Genomic DNA, 25662 nt, shown 5'->3' with positions numbered 1-25662 from the left:
TATTTTTTATTATTTTTGTATATCATTATCCGCTCAAAATCTTCGTTAGGTATTTGTTACTAGCTAACTTGTGGGAACTTGTAATTGGGTGCACAACAGATACAGTAAAATTGAAGAGGGGGAGTAAAGCTGTGTGTGTAAAACTCATTTCCATGTGTTCTCTACACTTTTGACAGGTAAATTAATTTACAAAAATCCACAGTAGTAGACATGACTGTAAATTCAACCTTGTCATGTTAGTCCTGTGTATCAAGGTGAAGTAAAACCCAATGCAGACTACACATACGTCATATCATTGAACATGTCATGGTACCTTTAATTGAATATATTTTGTTACTTAGGCCCTATATTTTTTCAATGTGTGGTGCTAACCAAGATGGAATCCAGGTGTTCTGGAACACATGTTGCAGTAGTAAACAGTTTCCCGTCTACCACCTTTTACCTTTGTTACTGCAAATAGTACAATCCTTACTGTTACGTTTTTCATTGTAGTAAATGAAGTGTGACTGCTTTGATAGTCTCTCCTCATCATTGACGGTAGATTGTATTTCCCTCTTTTTTTTTGTTTGTGTCCCATACACTTCCAACCAGAGCACCCCCTGAGGGTTAGAATAAGCCCGAGGTATTCCTGCCTGTCATAAGAGGCAAGTAAAAGGAGTCTCGCATCTTTCAGCCTTTATGTGATGATCCCCAGTAGGGCCCGATATGCATTTTTCAAAACTTTCCCGAAGAGTGAGCCCATTTTCTTGTCGTGGCATTGCAGTCCCGCTCATCCTCCATCTCTTGAGCGAGGACACCTTCCTGGGTGTGTTTTCCTCCATCTACTATGCAGTGTCATTTCCTGCACTGCCGATGACCATGGAATTCTTTGCACCTCATATCCAGCACGGTAGCCAGTCCGTTCCGGTGGGGCTGCCATGTACCCTGTTGGTTGTAGCCTCCTCACTACACAGGGATCCATCAACTGATGCCTGTGCTGTTAACTCCCTACATATGCCAAGGAGTAGATGCCAGTCACCCTGGGGCATTGGGACTCCTGGCAGTGGCCATCCTGCCACTGGGGTGGTCCCCTGGTTGGAGTGGGGTGGCATCAGGGAGGATGATGTGCACCACGTCATCACTTGCTGGTGATCAAACACCAGCAGTCCCTGAGCATTCAAAGTCTCAGTACACTGCAAGGAAGTGTGATCCTAAATTGTTCCCCTCGTTGGCCACACCATGAGAAGAACGCCAGGTTAAGGATGGCAACTAACCTTATTCGGCCCGGTACCTCATATGTACGAGAGTTGGTGTGATTCCTTTATCTTGATAAAGCCTCAGTTTTTTGTAGAGCATATAGAGGACAAGTTTGGGGAGGTGGAAGGCTTGTCCAAATGCAGTCAGGGTCAGTCTTGATAAAAACGGCATCCTGTGCCCAGTCATGGACATCATTCGCTTGTGACAAGCTGGGGATGTTCCCCTTACCATCGCGCCTCATAATAGCTTAAATATGGTGTAGGGTATTATATTCCACAGGAACCTTCTTTTGCAGTCTGACGACAAGCTGCGCGCCAACTTAGAGTGACAAGGAGTTCATTGCGTGCAGCGCATCCATTGGGGTCCAAGGGTTACTCAGATTGCCACTGGCGCCTTTACCTTGGCCTTTCAGGGTGATACACATTACCCGAGAAGGTCAGGGTGATTGTCTACTGCTGTGATGTCAAGCCATATATCCCTCCCCCAATGCGTTGCTTTAAGTGCTGGAAGTTTGGCCATATGTCTTCCTGCTGTACTTCCAGCATCACATGTCGAGACTGTGTACGTCCATCCCATCCAAATACTCCACGCGCCCCGCCTCCCATCTGTGTCAACAGTGGAGACCATCATCCACCTTGTTCGCCAGACTGCAGGATTTAACAGAAAGAGAGAGAAATCGTGGAATACAAGACCCTGGACCGACTGACCTTCACTGAGGCTAAGAGAAAATATGAGCGCCTGCATCCTGTTGTTACGACCTCCTCATACGCCGCCACTATGAGAACAGTTGTAGCCCCATCAGTTCTGCAAATTCCGGTCTCTCGGAGCCAGAAGACTACACCTGTCTGCTTGATGGTAGGGGGGCCACTGCTGCCCCCCCCCCCTTCCCCTTTGCTCCCGCACAGCCTACCTTGGGAGCACTGCCTCCCCAACTTTTGGGGACACCAGTCTTCACTTCTCAGCCAGCTCCTCTCGCCAGGAGGGGGTCCCTTGGGTCACTCCCTTCCCAATTTTCTGCTAATGGGAAAGATGATGCAAACATGTGGCTGAAGTGCCAGAAAGTAGCTGGTCATAGGGCTTCACGATCACCCTCAGTCCCGGAGACTGAATCAGTGAACCCCTCCCAGCCAGAGAAACCCAAGGAGCAGTGGGAAAAGTACAAAAAGAAGACCCCTAAGACCAAGGAAATTGCGGTGACACCGACACCTACACCATCACCACTACCTACAAGCTCTGCATCTGGGGATAAGGTGGAGATTCTGGTGTCCGCTGAGGACCTAGATCTTGCTGGACCCTCACACACAATGGATATAGACTGCTCCGGCAATAAGTCGGTGGCAGCAGCTGACCCTGAGGCGTAAACTGCCTCATTGAATGCTCCGTGCCTTCCTTGTCTCACCATGATAGCATCCTCCATTGGAATTGCGGCAGTTTTTTCCACAGTCTGGCTGAGCTACAGTAACTGTTGAGCTTTACACCTGATTTCTGCATTGCCCACCTCGTTCCCGGCAATGCGGACCCTGCCCTCCATGGCTATGAAGGACATTACAGGAACCGTAGTGGCTATAATAGTGTCTGGTGGAGTTTGCATTTATGTCCTAAACTCAGTCTGTAGTGAAACTGTGCCCCTTCGATCCCCTCTTGAAGCTGTGGCTGTCAGCATAAGGATCACACTGGAGATAACTGTAATGTATATCTTCCTCCAGATGGTGCAGTACCCCTGAATGTATTAGCTGCACTGATTGATCAACTCCGTAAACCTTATCTATTTTTAGGAGATTTTAACACCCTGTGGGGTGGCTCTGTGCTTACTGGCCGAGGTAAATATATCAAAACTTAACTGTCTCAGTTTGACCTGTGCCTCTTAAATACTGGGGCCGCCAACATTTCGGTGTGACTCATGGTAGTTACTAGGCCATTGATTTATCCATTTGCAGCCCAGGATTTCTCCCATCTATCCACTGGAGAGTACATGATGACCTGTATGGTAGTGACCACTTCCCTATCTTCCTGTCACTGCCCTGGCATCAGGCCCATAAATGCCCATCCAGATGGGCTTTAAACAAGGCAGACTGGGAAACTTTCACCTCTGCGGACACTGTTGACAAACGGTAACATCAATATGATGATTGAGCAGATGACTACAACAATTGTTACTGTGGCAGAAAACGTGATCCCTCGTTCTTTAGGGTGCCCCCGGCGTAAGACGGTCCCTTGGTGGTTGCCGGAAGTTGCTGCTGATGTTGCTGTAGAGCTTGCCGACACTAACTGCCTCAGCACCCTTCCCTAGAGCACTTAATAGTCTTTAAGCGGCTCCGTGCCTGCATTCGCCTGATTATAAAACGACTGAAACAGGACTGTTGAGAGAGGTATGTGTCGACCATAGGGTGCCATACGTCACCTTCCCAAGTCTCCACGAAGATCAGACATCTTTTTGGGTACCAGATGCCAACAGGTGTCCCTGGCGTTAACATAAATGGTGTGCTCTCCGACTCAAATGCGATTGCCGAGAACTATCTTCCAGCCTCTGCATCAGAGAACGACACCCCAGTCTTTCGCACCCTCAAATGGCGTTCACTACACGCCACAGTGAACCATATAACGCCCCATTTACAGAGTGGGAGCACCTCAGCACCCTTGTACATTGGCCTGACACAGCTCCTAGGCCGTATCGGGTCCACAGTCACATGATTAAACATTTCTCGTCTGACTACAAGCAATATTTCATCATCATCTTCAACCAGATCCAGTGCCATGGTGTCTTCCCATTGCAATGGCAGAATAGCACCATCATTCTGGTGCTAAAACCTCGTAAAAATCCACTTGATGTGGATAGCTATTGGCCCATCAGCCTCACCGCCGTTCTCTGTAAGCTGCTGGAATGTATGGTGTGTTGGCGATGGGTTGGGTCTGGAGTCACGTGGCCTACTGGCTCCATGTCAGGGCAGTTTCTGCCAGGTTCACTCTACAACTCATGATCTTGTCCCTCGAGTCTGCCATCAGAGCAGCCTTTTCCAGACGTCAACACCTTGTAGTCATCTTTTTTGACTTATGTAAAGCATATGACACGACCTGGCAACATCATATCCTTGCCACAGTGTATGAGTGGGGTCTCTGGGGCCCGCTTCCTATTTTTATCCAAAACTTACTGTCGCTATGTACTTTCCAGCCCAAGTTGGTGCCTTCCATAGTTCCCCTCATATTCAGGAGAATGGCGTTCCGCCAGGTTTCGTATTGAGTGTATCTCTGTTTTTAGTGGCCATTAACGACCTAGCAGCAGCTGTAGGGCCATCAGTCTTCCTTTCTCTGTATGCAGATGGCTTCTACATTTTGTATTACTCCTCCAGTACTGGTGTTGCTGAGCGGCACCTACAGGGAGCCATTCACAAGGCGCAGTCATGGGCTCTAGCCCCACTTCCAAGTTTTCAGATGCGAAATCATGTGTCGTGCACTTCTGTCAGGATTGTACCATTCATCCAGAACCTGAACTTTATCTTAATGATGAACCACTCACTGTAGTGGAGACACATCTATTCTTAGGGCTGGTTTTCGATGCCCGATTTTTCTTTGGTCCCCCCTCCCCCCCCATCCCCCACCCCCACCCCCACTCTCGTTGCTCTCGGTATGCTCCTGTTTGCTTTAAGTGCTTTGTTAAGCTTCTATTTAACAGCTAGGTTTTGACTTCTTTTGAATCTGAGATAAAGCTTGTTCTATTTACAGAACAGTTTCTAACATAGCAGTTAAACCCCAGTGGTTCTTTGCCATCTCTTTAGGCTTTGCTTGGAACATGCTTCTCCAAGACAAATTGAACAGTGCTTTTGGATTTCTTTTTTGTGTTCCACATCTTCATCCTCACAACTGAATTTAATGTATGTAATTTAAATTTTACCAGCATTCTAAAGTGATTCTATTTAGTGAAGTTTTCCTTACATATTGTACAGGTCATGCACTGCATAGCATCATAGTCCTTTGACAGTAATTTTAGTGTGTTATATTTCTTCCTGACTCTAATGTAATTCTGAAATTGTGCACACAGGTGATTGCAGATGCATTGGGTGCCATTGCAAGAAATAATTCCATGCTACTTCCATCTGTTGGCCCAGTTTGCTTGTAGTACATATACATCATCCAGTTCGCGATATTTGAACCACAAAGCAACGTGGTACTTTTACATGCATAGACGATGGCCAGACGTTAAAATCATGTTAAGTGATAGAAAAAATACTGGGGCCAAATAAGAATGGTCATGAACCCTTGTTATATTGTCCAAAAGTCAGCCAGTTCTAAGACATCCGAAATGGATTCCCGCCCCCCCCCCCCCCCCTGCCCCTTGTGGCAAGTTTCTAAATATTGAGGAATTGTGAAATATTGGTATGGCATAAGTGTACTTCCGAAAAACGTGCAGTAAGAAAGAGAACCTAATTATCTGCATGTGTTTTTCAGTATGCTAACAGATAACAATGTTGTTTTTGTTCCAGTCTACAGGTGGGAGCACTGGTGAGGATGAAGACGAAATTCAGTCAGTTACAGCGGAGACACGCAGGAATACACAACATAATGAACATGTTGATCGTGAACCTGCAGAGGTAAGATATCTGGGTAAATAGAATAAGTTCAATTTTGAACATGAATTACTGTGCACTTGTAGAACATTTTGTTGGTTATATGGTTTAAATCGTCCTCTTTTTCTTGATTATGATGCTAAGCAGATAGTATATGAGAAGTCTTCTGTTGTATTTTATCTGTCGCTGGCTTTGCATGTTGAGAGATCATTTAAGCAATGCAAATTATTGGAATGAAAATTTCTTATTTTATTTGTTGGATGTTTTGTTTAATATAGAAAATGTTAGAAATATATATTGTTATCATCAAAATAATTGAAACATGGGTGTTTCCAAACATAGCACCTTTATAAGATGTTAGGCGTAGAGAAAAAAGCATGCCGCTTTGACTCTTAAGTGCCAACAGATCGTTGGGGACAGTCGTGTGGACGAAGTTTTTCAAAATCGTGTAATATATTCTGTGTATGGTGAGCAGTCATGTCAAAGGCAGTGATGGCTTATACTGAACTTTGAGAGGCCACACTAAAAAAGTATAGCAGTGGGGATGAACCACAGTTGTCACAAAAAAAAAAAAAAAAAAAAAAAAAAAAAAAAAAAAAAATTATCGTGGAGATACACTGGCAAAAGTGATGTTAAAACTCCACATCTATGCAATGACAGTACAATGTGAGCTTCTGCAACTGGACTTGTGATCACTAGAAAGAATGTTGTATAATGACATAAATTGTTCCCAGACAATGCAAAACACATCAATGTGAGTTGATTAGTGTGATTATCTGAATCCTTCTTTACTTGATCTACAGCAGCATATAACATTTATGTATGATTGATACCAGGTCAAGCTTATCTATTAAATTGCATATTTCTTACTATTAAACATAGAGGTAGCTCTTTTGTTAATTTGATTAAGTAATTTTATCACCATCTGTCTTTAAATTCATTAAGATTAAATGATGTATCACAGTAAAGAAAATCTAGAAATTGCATTAGACGAAGTTCTTCCTACAATATAGGAATACCAACCTTTGACAGTGTGTGAAGTCGCACTTCTATCTCAATCTAGATACAGTACAGTGAACACGATTTGGCTCAAAATATTGAACAGCATCTGTGGTCATAGCAGATAATATGGCACCCATTTCTTGCTCCCTGTTGTGTACGAATTCGTACGCAGTGGTAAGGAGAGGTGGGCTACAGAGTGCGGCAAATGTTGGTGTACAAAAGCTGGACAGAAGCAGAAATAATTTGTCAACACAGTAAACAGAAGGTATATTTAACTTGTATTTGTACAAGCATACGAAGACTTATTACAAATAATTTAGCAAGAAATAGAGGCCAGTTCATTCAATAGCACTAAGGATGAGGCTCCCGTATGAAGGCATGAACAGCGGTGTTGGAGCTGCAACAAGGCAGCATCTGCATAGCATTACACAGTAGAGAGGCTCAAAGTGCGAGTGGACTGTGGCTGCCGCCGGCCATCCCACATCCTGGTGGCAGAAGGAGCTCGTAGTCCAGAGCCACTGGAGGTGTGGCTCAGCGGACGCGCACCATAGGTCCACCAAATCCCATATGACTGCTATTGGTGTCTGACAGAAACAGGCAATTATGTTGTGATGCCTGTGGGGGTCGTACTGATATGTAATAACACACTACCATCCTACCTTATAATGTAATTGCAGTTCTGTACAGAAAAGTCCTGTGTTGACACGTCACCAATCTCAAGAATCAATTCCCTCTTAATTCACATCTCAGAAGTGGTCCAGCATTGTGCAGTATGCTACATTCAGATGTTCAGATCTTAATGTCACAGCCAGATCATTACAAGTTAGGCTTGATGGTGTAATGAGATTCAGGCTGCAAGTGTTAAGACATGGGTAAGATCTGAAATGTGTAAAGTGCAGAAGCGTTTTCAAATTTTAGTGCTACCTCACCATTGACAGCTGGTGTGATAGAGAATCAGTCTCCGTGTGGGGTATGGGTGTTTTTGTTTGTGATTGACATCCACAGATCAGTGAGTCAGTATATTAAGATTGTTTCGTTGATAGACTTTATATTCAGAACTGTGACTGACTTAGTTCAGTGCTAGCTGAATAATACACTGTGATCAAAAATATCCAGACACCTGGCTGAAAATAACTTTCGTGGTGCCCTCCATTGGTAATGTTGGAATTCAATATGGTGTTGGCCCACCCTTAGCCTTGATGATAGTTTTCACTCTCGCAGGCATATTTTCAATCAGGTGCTGGGCGGTTTCTTGGGGAATGGCAGTAAATTCTTCATGGAGTTGTGCATTGAGGAGGGGTATCAGTGTCAATCAGTGAGGCTTGGCGTGAAGTTGGTGTTCCAAAACATTCCAAAGGTGTTCTGTGGGATTCAGGTCAGGACTCTGTGCAGGCCAGTGCGTTACAGGGATGTTATAGTCATGCAACCGCGCCACCACAGGCTGTGTATTATGAGCAGGTCCTCGATCGTGTTGAAAGATGCAATTGCCATCCCCAAGTTGCTGTTCAACACTGAGAATCAAGAAGGTGATTACTACATCAATGTAGGCCTGTGGTGTAATAGTGCCACTCAAAACAACATAGGGTACAAGACCCCTCCATGAAAAATGACACCATAACACCAGTGCCTCCGAACTTTACTGTTGGTACTACTCCTGCTGGCAGATGATGTTCACCGGGCATTCGCCGTACCCACACTGCGGCCTCATTGTGCACCATGATTAATCACTACACACAATGTTTTTCCACTGTTCAATCATCCAATGTTTACACTCCTTACACCAAGCGAGGCATCGTTCGGTATTTACTGGCGCAATGTGTGGCTATGAGCAACCACTCGACCATGAAATCAAAAGTTTTCTGACCTCCTGCCTAACTGTCATAGCACTAGCAGTGGATCATGACGCAGTTTGGAATTCCTGTTTGATGGTCTGGATAGATGTCTGCCTATTACACATTACAACCCTCTTAAACTGTCGGCAGTGTCTTGTCAGTCAACAGATGAAGTTGGCCTATAAGCTTTTGTGCTGTATGTGTCCCTTCATGTTTCAAATTCATTATCACATTGTAAACAGTGCATTTAGGAGTGTGGAAATCTCGCATACAGATGTATGACCCAAGTGACACCCAATCACCTGGACAGGGGGGGGGGGGGGGGGGGGAAGAAAGAGAGAGAGAGAGAGAATTTTGGATGCTCTTCAAAAATATGAAGCAAAACAAGTGAAGTAATTGGTTACTCAGTAGGTTCATCAAATAATTCAAAAAGTGAGGAGACACAGGGAATGTGTAAATATCATGCCATGGGCTGCCACATGTGCTTACACTGTATTTTCAGAAGCTTTCAAAGTTGATGGTTTATAGGAAATATGCCCTTCAGTGTTCAAGAAATGGACAGCTGAATTTGAAATGGCCATACGTCTCTGGAAGATGATCCATATGAATAACATCCCAAAGCTGCTATCATGAAAAGTTGAGAAATTAAACAACTTGGTATTTGAAAATCTAAGATTAAAGGCCTATGAAATAGTGTACATAATAGGTATATCAGATGGAATAGTGTGGTACAGGCCACATGAAAAATTAGCCACGAGTAAGCTTTGTGCAAGGCGGGTGCTTCATTTGCTAAATGCTACATAAAGAAAATATGAAAAAAGATATTTGGCCCATTTTAAAAAGAACTGGACAGTTTATGCATAAATTTATAACTGCTGGCAAGCCACAGATTCACTTTCGCATGTAAGAAATGCATGAATAAGATGAAACTTACTGACAGGGTAAAACAGTGGGCTATTGAATGTTACTAATAAAAGACCAGGGTGCAGATTCAAATTTGCCGAGTACTCAGTTTTCATCTTCTCCTTTTGGGAATTTCACAACAGTGATCACACTGCTGCAAAGTAAAATATTTAGTCAAGAATAGAAATTGTGCATAATTTTTGAACACTGTAAATATTTCCTCACAAGGATCCATGTTTATGCTGTTTTACTGGATAGTGTCTGAGAGCATCTTGTAAATTTGGTGTCAAAAAAGCAAGTTGAAAAATATGATGACACCATTACAATGAAAAGGGTGAAGAGAGAGAATGTGGTGAACTTCCTGGCGGTAATATCAAGGTTCCTCTGATAAACTTAAATTTTTACTTCAATATAAATCTTGTCGAACTTTTTAGATGTGATTGTTATCCTGTGTCCTATAGCTTTGTAACATGGGGTAGACAACTCCTTGACCTATATGTTCTACAAGTAATATTAATTGTGCCTAGTGCATATTATCAGTATTAAGTCAAACTGATTTACCAGTTTAAAAATATTGTGTGCCATTATTGATCAAAGTTCAATAGACATTTGATTAAATGACTACTGTTGTTCTAGGATCGTGTCACTCACAAACCATTCCAACAGAGGAGGAATAAAAGGTAAGGAGTATGTTCCCTATTCATAGTACTAACAATTAAACCGTATTGCCAAGTATATCACTACCTAATCAGAATTTTTATGAAGCCTTGTTTTCCCATTGTTTTTTGTAAAATACTTCTCCTGGATAATAAATGTGTTACACTAAAATATTTTTAACAAAGCTAAGATAAAATGTTTTCAGTTTTTGCAACAGTGTGCTCAGCCAGTACTTTGCTCAGACATAAATCCCTCTTATGCAAAATGCTGACATTTTGATACTGGCTCTGAATGCTTCCTCAACTGTCGATCTGTCTGTCTTGTACAAATCAAATTTCCATTTATATCTATGGGAAAATCCTTCACTGTTAGCGTGTTTGCTTAAAAAGGAGTAGTTAAATTTTAAGTGGCTAAAATGGCTTTCTACCCAACTATGTTTTGCCCTTTCTGCCTCTGGGTTGAGGGAAGTGTCGTAAGTAGTCAGTTAACAAAATAAGTTACATTGAGTGAGAATGCTTGCCATGACAATCAGAGCAGGATGGCATGGTACAGATTTCCTCATCTTAATTTAGTCAGCATGGACATCATTCCAAAATTTTAATATCCATGAATTGGGATAGCAAAATTTAGCAAGGTAGGTCATTATCACCTCTTGTCATGGTGTTATCTGATTTAGGTGGATTGAGAGGATGTTGAATTTTTAAAAAAAATTTGTTCTGGCCCTTCCAACCAATGTCCAGCCTCTCACAGTTTGCATCAACATTAATTCTTGGGTATCATTGGTGATCACGTACTCATCCTCTACAAAGTGAGGTTTATCTATACTCTGTTCCAAAAGTTGCTCATTCGTAATGGGATGCTGAATATTAAGGATAAAAGTAAGAATTGCTTCGTGTGGTATGTTTGCTGGAGGCCCGCATATGAGAGGTGGAGGCGGAGCTCCCTCCCGCTGTCAAAGGAGCAAGGCACAGTCATCTGCAGGATGTGACTTGTTGGCAACAGTGACACCTGTCGCTCAGGTTGTGAGGGTATCCACAGCTCATAAGGGCAGCTGGCAGAAGTGGTGATGGCTGCTAGCCTCGCATGCAGTTATTGTATTGGAATTTCAGGTTGTTTTGGTTTGGAACCAAACGGGAGTACCTCAACCAGAAGCTGTATCAGTTCTGTGATGATCTTGGCTTCAGATTTCTATACCTGTGTTATGGAGAGAAGAATTGTAGGATTCCACTTGATAGATCAGGGCTGCACTACACATAGGAAAGAGCTACTCAGGTAGCAGAGTATTTTGGGAGTTTTTTAAGCTAGGCAATAGTTTGAGGTCATTGATGAATGCTTATCAGTTCATATGCAAAAAGAGAAATCAGTCACATGCAATGTAATGGCACTTAAGCTGTCAAAATTTTGACAGTAAGTTGCTGAAGCATTCATAACAAAGATCCTGAATTTACTGTGCTCCAAGAAAGTTCTCACACTCAAATTATTCTTGAAATTGAGGACTAGGTGAAACCTGAAGTAGAAAGATCCAAAATATTTGAGACATGGAACATGTATTGGAAAGGCAGGTTAGGCACCATAGGAGGGGATTGTTCATTAATCGACCAAAATATTGTCTCTGTTGAGGTTGAAAAAGTGTCAGTGATGTTATCTGTGAGTGAGTAACCAGCCTAGGTGAATTAAAGTTAGCAAGTTAATCATCAGATATTTTTACTGGCCACCTGATTCTGCCTTAACAGTTGTAGAATCATTCCAAGAAAGTCTATGCTAAGTAGCGTGGAAATACCACAAACGTGCAGTATCAGTTGGAAGTGACTTTTAATGTATTGAGCATAGACTGGGATATCTGTGGATTCATTGCAAGTGGTGTGGTTAGCCAGTCTAGTGAAGTAGTTGTGAACAATTTTCTGAAAACTGTCTTCAGATAAGCAGTTGTTAGCATTCTATTCAATGAATGGTCATCATTTAGCTCCAATATGATGTAGAGGAATTACGGGCAAAGCTTAAACATTATTTTGAATTGTGATCTGGAGATGTATGTGCCAAGTAAGAGGATTAAGTACAGAAAAGATCCACCATGGTTTAATAACAAAATATGTAAAATGATGATAAAGTAGAGATTGTTGCAATCTCATATCAAAAAAGAATAGCAAATGTCGACAGACAAAAGTTAGTAGAAATTCGTGTGTCTAAAAAGATTGACAAGTGAGGCATACAACTTCCGCAGGTTACCTTCGAGGGATCTTGCCGATACCCAAGAAAATTTTGGCCCTACATATAAAAAAAAAAAACTAAGCGGGTCGAAAGCTTCCATCCAGCCACTCCTAACCAGTCTGGTGTGGCAATGGAAGACAGCAAAAGGCAAACTGATATTTCAAATTTAATCTTTAAACATATCATTCACACTGGAGGATTGTACAGGCATACTATCACACAGCGAGGTTGCGCAGTGGTTAGCACACTGTACTTGAAATCAGGAGGATGACTGTTCAAACCTACATCTGGCCATCCTGCTTTAGGTCTTCCGTGATTCCCTAAATCGCTTCAGGCAAATGCTGGAATGGTTCCTTTGAAAGGGCACGTCCGACTTCCTTCCCCAGCCTTCCATAATCCAATGGGATTGATGACTTCACTGTTTGGTCTCCTCCTCCAAATCGACCAACCAACCAGGCATACCGTCATTTGACTGTCACGCAGACTGCATTATGGAGGACTGAGAAATAGGTATCCTTGGCCTTGAGGAGCAACAGAAAGAGTAAATAAACAAATAAGTCACAAGGTGTGGATGAAGACCTCACTTGGTTTTGCAGATAATACTGTACGGTACTGACCCTTTACTTAGCTTGCATTTATCGTGAATCTCTTGCCCATCATAAATTCCCAAGTGGTTGGAAAAAGTGCAGGTGACTTCTGTATGTGAGAATGGTAGAAGAGAGGACCCACAGAATTAAGGACCAATGTCCTTAACATTGGTATTCTGTTGAATTCTTGAACATATTCAAAGTTAAATATAATAAATTTTCATGAGATGTAAAAGATTTAAAAAGCATTGCTCTTGCGAAACTCAGCTTGCCCTTTCCTTGCACAATAACCTGCGAACCATGTATGAGGGGCAACAGGCTAGATTCCATATTCCTAGCTTTCTGGGAAGTATTTGACATGGTGCCCCTCTGCAGACTGTTAATGAAGTCCCAAGAATATGGAATAGATAATCAGATATGTGAGTGGCTCAGACTTATTAAGAAATAGAAACTAGTACATTTTCCTAATCAGTAAGTGTTCATCAGAGACAAGGATATTGTCAGGAATGTTAGAGAGAACAATCTGATGGGCAGGTTGAGCCACAATCTGCTAATGTTTGCTAGTGACACTTGAGTATATGAGAAAGTATGGTTGTTGAGTGACTAAAATGATATAGGTTGAGTTGGACAGAATTTTTAAGTTTTTTTGGAGAATTTTGGAACCTTAAGGTCTTTCAGAAAGGAGACCCCATATTGAACACTTGAATGGCCCATTCCTCAGTACTGCTCAATTATTTGGAATACCCACCAGGATGGATTAAAGGAAAATATTGAAGCAATTCAGAGGCGTGCCACTGGATGTGTTACTGGTAAGTTTAGTCAACACTCGAGGGTTACAGAAAAGTTTTGTGAACTGAAATGTGAGATCCTGGAGTGAATGTTTTTGCCAAACGTTACTGAGAAAATTTAGAGGACAGGCATTTGCAACTGACTTCAGAATGAGTCTATTGCCACAGGCATACATTTCACGTAAAGACCATGAAGACAAGATATGAGAAATTACAGCTTCTTTCGAGGTGTATAGATAGTCTTTTTTGCAATACTCCAAATGCGAATGGAATAGGAAAGGAGATTTGCAGTGGTACATGGTACCTCTCAGCATCCACCATACAACTGCTTGCTTAGTATGTATGTAGATGGAGGTAAAAGTCCATTTTTGAAACTAGAAAGTTACAGTAAATTTAGTGTAAAAGTTGTAGTTCAGTTCTTACGAAGTTTAAAACATCCTGAGCTGGCCTGTGTGGCCAATGGAATAGGAAAGGAGATTTGCAGTGGTACATGGTACCTCTCAGCATCCACCATACAACTGCTTGCTTAGTATGTATGTAGATGGAGGTAAAAGTCCATTTTTGAAACTAGAAAGTTACAGTAAATTTAGTGTAAAAGTTGTAGTTCAGTTCTTACGAAGTTTAAAACATCCTGAGCTGGCCTGTGTGGCCAAGCGGTTCTAGGCGCTTCAGTTTGGAACCGCACGACCGCTACGATTGCAGGTTCGAGTCCTGCCTTGGGCATGGATGTGTGTGATGTCCTTAGGTTAGTTAGGTTTTAAGTAGTTCTGGGGCTGATGACCTCAGACGTTGAGTCCCATAGTGCTCAGAACCATTTTTTAAATGTCCTGTAGATTTGCAATGGAGTAAGAACATTTGTGTAAAACCTCTATTTAAAATATATATATGTTGGATAATTACTCGCTGAACGGAGCTTGTACTCCACTACTGGCAGTAATGTTGAAAACACCAGTTTACAGGTGCATTTATTCCTCGATAATTTTTTTTCTCCTAAAGCTATAATACTAAAACATACAGGATATATTGAGTTACTGATACATCTCAGCATTTTGCCCGCCTGTTTTTATTGCAACTTTTCTGGTTAAATTTGAAACTTCTTTCATTACTCTCTGCTTATGCAAGTGTATTTACAGTTAAATGTTAGTTGCTTTACAATAAGTAAGAAATAATTAAAGACAAAGTCTGCTGTTAATATACGTAACAGTAAAATGAAACTTTTTTTAAACATTCATACTCGATTTAGTGCCTGTTGTAGGGTGTTACAAAGAGTCCTTCTTGACTTACTTACAAACCCCAAATCATTGAGATATGCTTATATTCAGAGGAAAAATGCCATATATCAAATTCTGAGTTCTAGAATGTTAAGACATAGGCATACAGGTAGCATAATTGGTAGAAGTGATTCATGTTCATAAAACCTACGGCATTTAGTATGCACAAATACATCTACAAAATTATAAATCAGGAAGGCAAGTAACAAAAGAAGAGTGATATGAAAAATATTCAAAAGGGAGACTTTGTGACCAAAAGAAGAGGGAGAAAATCCTCACTAAAGGACAGCAAAAATAAAACTGTGGAAGATAGCTTAGAAGAAAGGGGGAATAAGTTACTGATAATACAGATTATGTAAGTCACAAAAGCTGTTGTCCAGACTCCAAAAGCGCTGTTTTTGTGAGGAGAAATCCAGAAGTGTATTGTAACAGTCACCCAGCCTCAGTTACACTTGCCGGGATGTAAGGCATTGTCAGTTTCTTATTAAGGCATAACTTAGTAACAGTGCTGAGTTCTGCAAAGTCCTAATAATGAGGAATACTCTCCTCGTGTGTTGTCATTCAGGTTTGTTTGTAACAGTTCAAATACATGCAATTAATTTTTACTTTCCTTTTTTGTTGTTGTTGCCACAACACTCTATTGTTTGCCAGTTAATCTGAAAATGCAATGAGAAATCAGGATTCTAGAAATAATACTTTGGCAGCACAATTTAGAAGTAATACTCTATCAGCCTTCCATGTCAGGATTTAATTTATTTGTAACCCATCTCTCTGATCATTTGTGTAGCATTGTCATTTAGCTTTCTGATTTTTACAATCCTTGACAACACACAGAAAAGGCAGAAGTAATTTTGGTATGGATTTCTGTACCTTTAAAATTTGTGCAGAGGTAGACAAAAGTACAGAAACGTTGTTGTCTTCAGTCCTGAGACTGGTTTGATGCTGCACTCCATGCTACTCTATCTTGTGCAAGCTTCATCATCTCCCAGTGCCTACTGCAACCTACATCCTTCTGAATCTGCTTAGTGTATTCATCTCTTGGTCTCCCTCTACGGTTTTTACCCTCCATGCTGCCCTCCAATACTAAATTGGTGATCCCTTGAGGCCTCAGAACATGCCCCTACCAACTGATCCCTTCTTCTAGTCAAGTTGTGCCACAAACTCCTGTTCTCCCCAATTCTATTCAGTACCACCTCATTAGTTGTGTGATCTACCCATCTAATCTTCAGCATTCTTCTGTAGGACCACATTTCAGAAACTTCTATTCTCTTCTTGTCTAAACTATTTATCGTCCATGTTTCACTTCGATACATGGCTACACTCCATAAAAATACTTTCAGAAATGACTTCCTGACACTTAAATCTAAACTCGATGTTAGCAAATTTCTCTTCTTCAGAAACGCTTTCCTTGCCATTGCCAGTCTACGTTTTATATCCTCTCTACTTCGACCATGGCCAGTTATTTTGCTCAACAAATAGCAAAACGCCTTTACTACTTTAAGTGTCTCATTTCCTAATCTAATTCCCTCAGCATCACCCGACTTTATTCGACTACATTCCATTATCCTCGTTTTGCTTTTGTTGATGTTCATCTTATATCCTCCTTTCAAGACACTATCCATTCCGTTCAACTGCTCTTCCAAGTCCTTTGCTGTCTCTGACAGAATTACGATGTCATCGGCGAACCTCAACATTTTTATTTCTTCTCCATGGATTTTAATACCTACTCCGAATTTTGTTTTGTTTCCTTCACTGCTTGCTCAATATACAGACTGAATAACATCGACTAGAGACTGCAACCCTGTCTCACTCCCTTCCCAACCACTGCTTCCCTTTCATGTCCCTCGACTCTTATAACTGCCATCTGGTTTCTGTACAAATTGTAAATAGCCTTTCACTCCCTGTATTTTACCCCTGCTACCTTCAGAATTTGAAAGAGACTATTCCAGTCAACATTGTCAAAAGCTTTCTCTAAATCTATAAATGCTAGAAATGTATGTTTGCCTTTCCTTAATCTATTTTCTAAGATAAGTTGTAGGGTCAGTATTGCCTCACATGTCCCAGTATTTCTACAGAATCCAAAATGGTCTTCCCCGAGGTCGGCTTCTACCAGTTTTTCCATTCGTCTGTAAAGAATTCGCATTAGTATTTTGCAGCCATGATAGCTGATAGTTCAGTAATTTTCACATCTGTCAACACCTTTCTTTGGGATTGGAATTATTATATTCTTCTTGAAGTCTGAGAGTATTTCGCCTGCCTCATACATCTTGCTCACCAGATGGTAGAGTTTTGTCAGGACTGGCTCTCCCAAGGCCGTCAGTAGTTCCAATGGAATGTTGTCTACTCCGGGGGCCTTGTTTCGACTCAGGTCTTTCAGTGCTCTGTCAAACTCTTCATGCAGTATCGTATCTATCATTTCATCTTCATCTACATCCTCTTCCATTTCCATAATATTGTCCTCAAGTACATCGCCCTTGTATAGACCCTCTATATACTCCTTCCACCTTTCTGCTTTCCCTTCTTTGCTTAGAACTGGGTTTCCATCTGAGCTCTTGATATTTATACAAGTGGTTCTCTTATCTCCAAAGGGCTCTTTAATTTTCCTGTAGGCAGTATCTATCTTACCCCTAGTGAGATAAGCCTCTACATCCTTACATTTGTCCTCTAGCCATCCCTGCTTAGCCATTTTGCACTTCCTGTTGATCTCATTTTTGAGACATCTGTATTCCTTTTTGCCTGCTTCATTTACTGCATTTTTATATTTTCTCCTTTCATCAATTAAATTCAATATTTCTTCTGTTACCCAAGGATTTCTACTAGCCTTCATCTTTTTACCTACTTGATCCTCTGCTGCCTTCACCACTTCATCCCTCAAAGCTATCCATTCTTCTTCTACTGTATTTATTTCCCCCATTCCTGTCAATTCTTCCCTTATGCTCTCCATGAAACTCTGTACAACCTCTGGTTTAGTCAGTTTATCCAGGTCCCTTCTCCTTAAATTCCCACCTTTTTGCAGTTTCTTCAGTTTTAATCTACACTTCATAACCAATCGATTGTGGTCAGTCCACATCTGCCCCTGGAAATGTCTTACAATTTAAAACCTGGCTCATAAATCTCTGTCTTGCCATTATATAATCTATCTGATACCTTCTAGTATCTCCAGGCTTCTTCAATGTATACAGCCTTCTTTCATGATTCTTGACCCAAGTGTTAGCTATGATTAAGCTGTGCTCTGTGCAAAATTCTACCAGGCGGCTTCCTCTTTCATTTCTTACCCCCAATCCATATTCACTTTCTACGTTTCCTTCTCTTCCTACTATAGAGTTCGTCACCCATGACTATTAAATTTTCGTCTCCCTTCACTACCTGAATAATTTCTTTTATCTCATCATAAATTTCATTAATTTCTTCATCATCTACAAAGCTAGTTGGCATATAAACTTGTTGTACTCTAGTAGGCATGGGCTTCGTGTCCACAATAATGCGTTCACCATGCTGTTTGTAGTAGCTTACCTGCACTCCTATTTTTTTATTCATTATTAAACCTACTCCTGCATTACCCCTATTTGATTTTGTATTTATAACCCTGTATTCACCTGACCAAATGCCTTGTTCCTCCTGCCACTGAACTTCACTAATTCCCATTATATCTAACTTTAACCTATCCATTTCCCTTTTTAAATTTTCTAACCTACCTGCCCGATTAAGGGATCAGACATTCCACGCTCCGATCGATAGAACGCCAGTTTCCTTTCTCCTGATAGTGACTCCCTCTTAAGTAGTCTCCACCTGGAAATCTGAGTGGGGGACTATTTTATCTCCGGAATATTTTACCCAAGAGGACGCCATCATCATTTAACCATACAGTAAAGCTGCATGCCCTTGAGAAAAATTATGGCTGTAGTTTCCCCTTTCTTTCAGCCGTTCGCAGTACCAGCACAGCAAGGCTGTTTTGGTTAGTGTTAAAAGACCAGATCCATCATCCAGACTGTTGCTCCTGCAAACACTGAAAAGGCTGCTGCCTCTCTTCAGAAACCACACGTTTATCTGGCCTCTCAGAAGATACCCTACGGTACGGCTATCTGTGTCGCTGAGGCATGGGGGGGACAGAAACATTAAAGCTGCAAAAACACCCACCATGTTTTGCTCTTGGGACATACTCATTCTGAAATTGGAAACAGTTTGCAACAAGACTCGTATGACCAAATGGCTTTCTTCCATTGTTCCATCTTCCATGTGTAATGGTTTCAGCAACACATTTTTGTGTTGTGGGCAATTGCTTCACTGACTAGTGGTTTTGGAATTCCATCCCGGGCTGCTTATTGAGCTCCCTTCGTTGTTTTGCTACTGACAGTATTATTTTCATTACACTCCTCTTCAAAGTCAGTCAGTCAGTCAGTCACACTTCTGCTTGCATTGTTCCTTAGCAGATATTTTTCCACTCTCTCTCTTTATGCAGTATAAGTCTTCAATAGGGTGCCTCTTGAAACACCAAACACTTCAGAAGCACCCACAATACGAGCACCACCAATTCGCTGTTATTCAAATTCACTTGTCTCCCACACAATGCACTCAGAACTACACAGGACAGTGTCCTGATCAGAGCTGACACTTGCAGTGTGCTGAGGACATTCCAGAGGTACTGTTCTTGGCAAAATAAATAGCTCAGCCTGCACACATGGCTACCATCGGCACTTACGTTCAAGCATGCATTCCTGATGGTGGTTTTTCTTGAACCCCTGTATATACAGTACTTTCAAGCCCAGATGTGTTTAATGTGACACATATCTGGAAACACACACTCCTATGATTTGACTATGTTTCTCACCATTGCTTCTGATCATGAATGGAGATTTTTGTCCCTCCTTGTCCAGTTCAATTTATTTCTTCCATTTGGTGTATTTCTAGAAATAATGATGGCACTGTGTTGTTCTTGTGAATTTTTGATTTAAATTTATATCTACTTTTATACTCAACTTTGTCAATGCGTAGCAGATGCGATATTACCTCTGTAACAGTGAAATGTGCCTATAAATTTAATAAAAAGTTTTCTTTTTCCTTTTATAATATTTCAAAAGTTGTAATACTTTTTTGGTTAATTACTTGTGGTTCTTATATACTGTATTAATTGTGATTATACTGTGTGAGGATGTCAGTAATTCATTGCAACTAAGTAGTACAGTACTAAGACATAATCCGATATTCAGGAAGAGCCAGCTTGATATATTTTGAGTCATTTGATGGTTTATTTTCATAGTTTACTCTGCGCCCTAAAATGCTTTCTTTTATGAAGCTGGGAATTTTCTTTCTGTATCCTTGAGCATCTAAATTTGTTAACTCTCTAATGAAATTAGCCATGATACAAGTGAAAGAGCAAACATATTTTAAAGAAATGAAGTACATTTATACCGTATAATTACTAAATGTTTTCTTCAGAAGCTAATAGTTTCCGTTTCAGTCCATCAGATCTTGAAGCAGATGATGAAGATAATCAAGAGTTTGACAGCCTGAACCAATCAGATTCTACAGTTAGCAGTCTTGTGCATGCTTCTGACAGCCATAGTCGGCAGCGTCCTGGTACACCTACAGGAGATAACCCAGAAGAGGTATAGTGTTAAGTTTATATGCCAATATATTAATTTATGAATCTTACTCTGTATTTTTCAAGATTTACAAGTTATGCTGTATTTTTAGTCACTTTGTTTAAAAATTAACCTTTCTTCTGAAGTTAACGGACTTTTCTTGTGTACCTTATATTTACAAGATGTGTTGTGTGTAATGAAAATGAATTCTTTTTTTTTTCCACTCATTAGTTGCTGGAGAGAGCTCAGGAAGAGAATCGAAGACTGCTTTCACTACTGGAGGACCGTGATCGTAAGATTACCACTTTGGAAGCACGCATAGCACAGATACAACGCGAGACTGCACTTGAACGTGATCGGCTGCGTGAGGAGAATGCAGCTCTCATTCGTGCTATGGCCTCATTAGCAACAGCAAAATGAGTTTTCATGTTGCAGAATTTACTGTTACGCCAGTAGATGAGTATTTTAGGCTTCCTTTTCTTTATTATGCATCTTATTTCTCTCTTAGATTGGTTTGTGTTATAGAATATAAGTACACGCATTTGCTTCAAACATCTGCAGATTGAAATATATATAAAAAATAATCATAGCTTATACATTGCGTGAATGTATGAATATTTGACTGAAACAGGAAGCCTGTGGTACTCTGCTTCTGTTATTATTATTATTATTATTATTATTATTATTATTATTATCACCTGCAGTATCCTTTTCATTTTATTATTATTATTATTATTATTATTATTATTATTATTATTATTATTGAAACTGGTGTGTATGTAACACTCAATTTCTAATGACATCATTGGCAATATTTTATTATTAGTATTATTTTAGTTGTAATTTATTATATTTTATATGTAATTTTGTAATGGTATTTTGGTATTTTGAGAGTTGTATGTCATGATGTGTGTGACAAGTTAAAACTATGTGTTGGACTAGGAATCAGTCCGAATCCCAGCACTTCATGGGCAGTTGGCTGCTAGTTGAGTCATCTGAGTATGCTTCACGGACCGACCCGAAAGCTTCAGCTTGTCGTGGGCTTCTTCCCAACTCTATTACGTCTTTTTTTTTTGTTGTTGCATAAATGTTGTTTCAGGTTGTCTTCAATTAATGTCAAGACAAAACTGTAATGTGTGATAAGTGAAAAGGCTGTATACTAATTATAAATGGAAACTGTCTTATTACGTAAAATCTGTGATAAAGGTCCCTGTCCAGATTAATGTGTACTCATTGGATGTAACTTTTTTCCTTTTAAATCAATAGCAATTAACAGCACTATCTATTTGTGCATTACTTCTAGCAAATTATATGAATTTTGTGGCCATTTCCATCAGTATTAAAAGTGCAACTATTATTCTCAATCGTTGTTATGCTGGATATTAGAAACTTTTCTTTTAGTCTTCCAAGTACACAAGATGAGGTCATTGTAATGTAATAATTCTTTAACGGTGATATGTACACATGTTAATTGCATGTCAGTAGTCTCTTCTTATAATTTGCCCTGTTGTAAAGGTAGCTATTTTTTATATATATGTAGATTTACAGATTGAGTGATTCAGCAGAATTGTGTGGATGCTACTTGACGATACTGTAACAACTGTGGTGTACTAATTATGATATATTGAAGTTGTTTATATTCGTAACATTATGTTACCCTTGAATTTATTTTCTGAGTTATAAATGTTCCGCAACAAAACCAATCAGTTTGTACAGTAAAAATGACACCATGTAGCCCCTTTCTGTATTAATGTGTGAAAATAAATTCTGTTCAAAACTGTTTGCAAAGCCTTTTTCTTAATATCAGATTATTTCATTCTTCTTCAGATTCTATGTTTGTGCAATGAAAGTAGTGGTAATATCACTATATTTGTAAGTTGGAATAGACACATTATTGTTGGATATTTTAGAGGAACTTGTTAAGTATGAGATTTGGAACTTAAATAGTGGCAACTATTTATTCACAATTGATACAAAAGAGTTAAATGTTTGCTTCAGAGTTGTCACCAGCACTGTGTAGAACCTATTGCCAGTGATGTGGAAAGCATAGTATACTGTTAGCAGAGCCTGTTCTGTTGATGGTGCGAATGGAGTGGTGTATTGCCTGTCGAATCTCTGGAACAGTTCTGAAGTGAATGCCACGAAGTGGTTCCATCATCTTTGGAATAAAACCAGTCACGTGGACTTAAGTCCGGGCAATGTGGTGGATGGTACAGTACTTCCTAGTCCCATCGACCAAACAGAGAAGCCATAGCTTGTGCTGTATGTGCCCGCGCATTGTCGTGCAAAATGATGGGCGAGTTGCGCAGAATGTGTCGTCGCTTCTTCTGCAAAGCTGGTTGCAGGTGATACGCCAAAAATGAACAGTAATACTGTGCATTGATGGTCTGCCGTGGAGGAATGCAACCCACCAATCATTTTGCACAACAATGTGCGGATGCATACAGCGCAAGCTGTGGCTGCTCTGTTCCGTCGATGGGACTGGGAAGCACTGTACCATCCACCATATTCCCCAGACTTAAGTCCTTGTGACTTTGATTTGAGTCTGAAAATGAAGAACCACTTCATGGCATTCGCTTCAGAACTGCTCCAGAGATTCAACAGGCAGTAGACCGCTCCATTCGCACCATAAACCGAACAGAGTCTACACCTTTCACAATGCTGGCAACAGGTTCTACAGAACACTGGGACTACTTTGAAAGACAGTAACAGGTGCAAACATGTAACTGTTTTGTATCAGTTATGAATAAATAGTTGCCAATATTTAAGTTCCAACCCTCGTATATAGAAACAGACTTGTTGCATACTGATTATGGGCTGTGTCTGGCACTTACTGCTTGTGCTGTGCCTCTGCTGGTGGGGTAAAAAGAAAATCCATGTACAAATTGTGATGTCCTCATGGCAGTACAGGATTTACCGAGGCTCAGCCTATTTTGGATCATGTGGCTAAGCATAACCTGCATTTTCAATTGGATATATGTACAGGAAGCAAGTGAGGTGCCACATCTAAATGTTTAATGGTATCACCTAGCAGGTACTTTACAACCGTGTTGGTCTGAGTCATTAACCATTAGCATCAAATGGAACCTAGGTCAATATGTACTTAGGAAAAAAGTTGGCTTATTGTGGAGAACATTGTGCCTCTTGATAATACCTTTAGAAAACGCATGCAATGATACGAATGTACCTAACAGGATGCCATCAGACGAGAACACTGGTGCTGCCAGTTCAGTCCAGTTTCCATGATATTGACAGCTTTATAACTTATCCCAGGGGTGTGTAACATTAAATTCAAAGAGCATCACTGTCCAGGGTAGACAATACCTTACATGAAGTTAATAATACACAACTACACTAATTCTGCTAAAGTTGGGAGATTGTATATGAGTGGTTAAGGAGCAACCACTTAAAGGATGTTATACATAAATTGATTGGAGCTGTATAGTAAGAAAAGATAACTCTGCTTGGTATTTACACATGGTTGACCTTGTCCATATTTCCCTTACGTGTTAGTTGGCCCTGGAATCTTCTCCGGAGCTAGGAAAGGCTACTACTGGCTACCTCTAGGTAATGATGATTGGTCTCTAATATGTTAAAAATAGTGTCACTAAGTGTTTCCTGTGCCATAGTGGTCTTTAAGACTCAAATACTGTATACCAAGTTTTTGCAACATGCAGTCAGAAACATTGTAACCTAGATTATTCTGCACACACTGTAACAGGCACAGTAACTACTCTCAAATTAGATGCTTTGCATGTGGTGTCACAATTTATTCCCATTACCATGATGGAATGTTTGAATTTTACACATCTCTTGAACACCAATTTATGGAAATGCATGTAAATTGGTTTCTTCTAATACAGAAAATTTGGTCACAGCATATTTATTTCACACTACACTTCTGACACTCTATTTCACACTACACTTCTCTCTCTCTCTCTCTCTCTCTCTCTCTCTCTCTCTCTCTCTCTCTCTCTCTCTCACTCACTCATTGATTTCTTCCTGGTCCTGATTTATGTATGACATTTCATCTAAATTAGAAGTGTCCTACCTTCATCATGTAGACTAATAAGTGCTTACATTAGTGTGCAACCACCCTAGAGACTAAAATGTCCATTGTCTTCTGTGCAGTATTTCTAGAAATACTTCCTGCTTTACACATGTGCAAATAAATTTTGTCAGTTGGTTACATACTTGCTCTAATGTTCCTGCAAAGTGGGCAATTATATGATATTGTGTTCATTTAGACGGATTTTAATGCAAACAAGTTGACAAGATGACTAATACATTACTGGAAGGTATACTACAGTGAGATGCAACAGTTTGGGTTAGATGAATTAATGTTCAGTGTGTTGACAGACACAGTACAAAGCATTTTGTATCTTATTTGCTGTGTAATAGGATCTACATCTACATGACTACTCTGCAATTCACATTTAAGTGCTTGGCAGAGGGTTCATCAAACCACCATCATACTATCTCTCTACTATTCCACTCCCGAACAGCGAGCGGGAAAAACGAACACCTAAACCTTTCTGTTCGAGCTCTGATTTCTCTTATTTTATTTTGATGCTCATGCCAAAAGGGAATGATTTGCATTCAGTTGCACTCATTGTCATGCTGAAAAGAAGCTGGTTGATTTCGCATTTGAGCTACCATGTACTGTGCTACGTGTTACCCAGCAGTGGCAGACATTCCAGTCTATGAAGAATGCATTTCAGAAAACAATTGTAGCTGAATTATGACCATACTGTACCAGGTTGACTATCACTTCCTTACAAAGTAAGAATATGTACTCTGGTCCATCCATGATCTTTTGTGGATGACATGGGGCAATTTGCAGCAGAGTTAAATGTGAGCAACTTGTCCTCATTTGTGCCCACCAAGTTTCTTGGTTGCAGTGAATTTGAAAATATGATAGTGAAATATGAGGACTGAAAATAATTACATGATTAGATAAAACATGTTTCTGTGTGGATTATGTTTTTTATGTTCACTGATATCACAAAGCCTTAAAGGAGCACTACATTCAAA

At 40.4% G+C, this 25662-nt stretch overlaps 1 protein-coding gene across 4 annotated transcripts in view; it reads left to right on the top strand.

Annotated features, from left to right (window-relative positions):
• The window catches only part of LOC126298408 (PRKC apoptosis WT1 regulator protein-like), a 52027-nt gene extending 29617 nt beyond the window's left edge, over positions 1–22410 (top strand). For 2 of the 4 annotated variants that reach the window (XM_049989727.1, XM_049989726.1), the window contains exons 5-8: positions 5715–5822; positions 10172–10215; positions 20493–20652; positions 20860–22410. In XM_049989727.1, the coding sequence (XP_049845684.1) occupies positions 5715–5822; positions 10172–10215; positions 20493–20652; positions 20860–21048 (501 nt within the window). In that variant the 3' untranslated portion in view covers positions 21049–22410. The remainder of the gene's footprint in view (positions 1–5714; positions 5823–10171; positions 10216–20492; positions 20653–20859) is intronic. The other 2 variants (XM_049989729.1, XM_049989728.1) reach the window with 1 other exon arrangement.
• The last annotated feature ends 3252 nt before the right edge of the window (positions 22411–25662 follow it).

Source organism: Schistocerca gregaria, chromosome X (assembly GCF_023897955.1).
Source record: "Schistocerca gregaria isolate iqSchGreg1 chromosome X, iqSchGreg1.2, whole genome shotgun sequence".
NCBI classification, from domain to species: Eukaryota; Metazoa; Arthropoda; class Insecta; order Orthoptera; family Acrididae; genus Schistocerca; species Schistocerca gregaria.
This window is presented reverse-complemented; position numbering and strand designations above follow the sequence as displayed.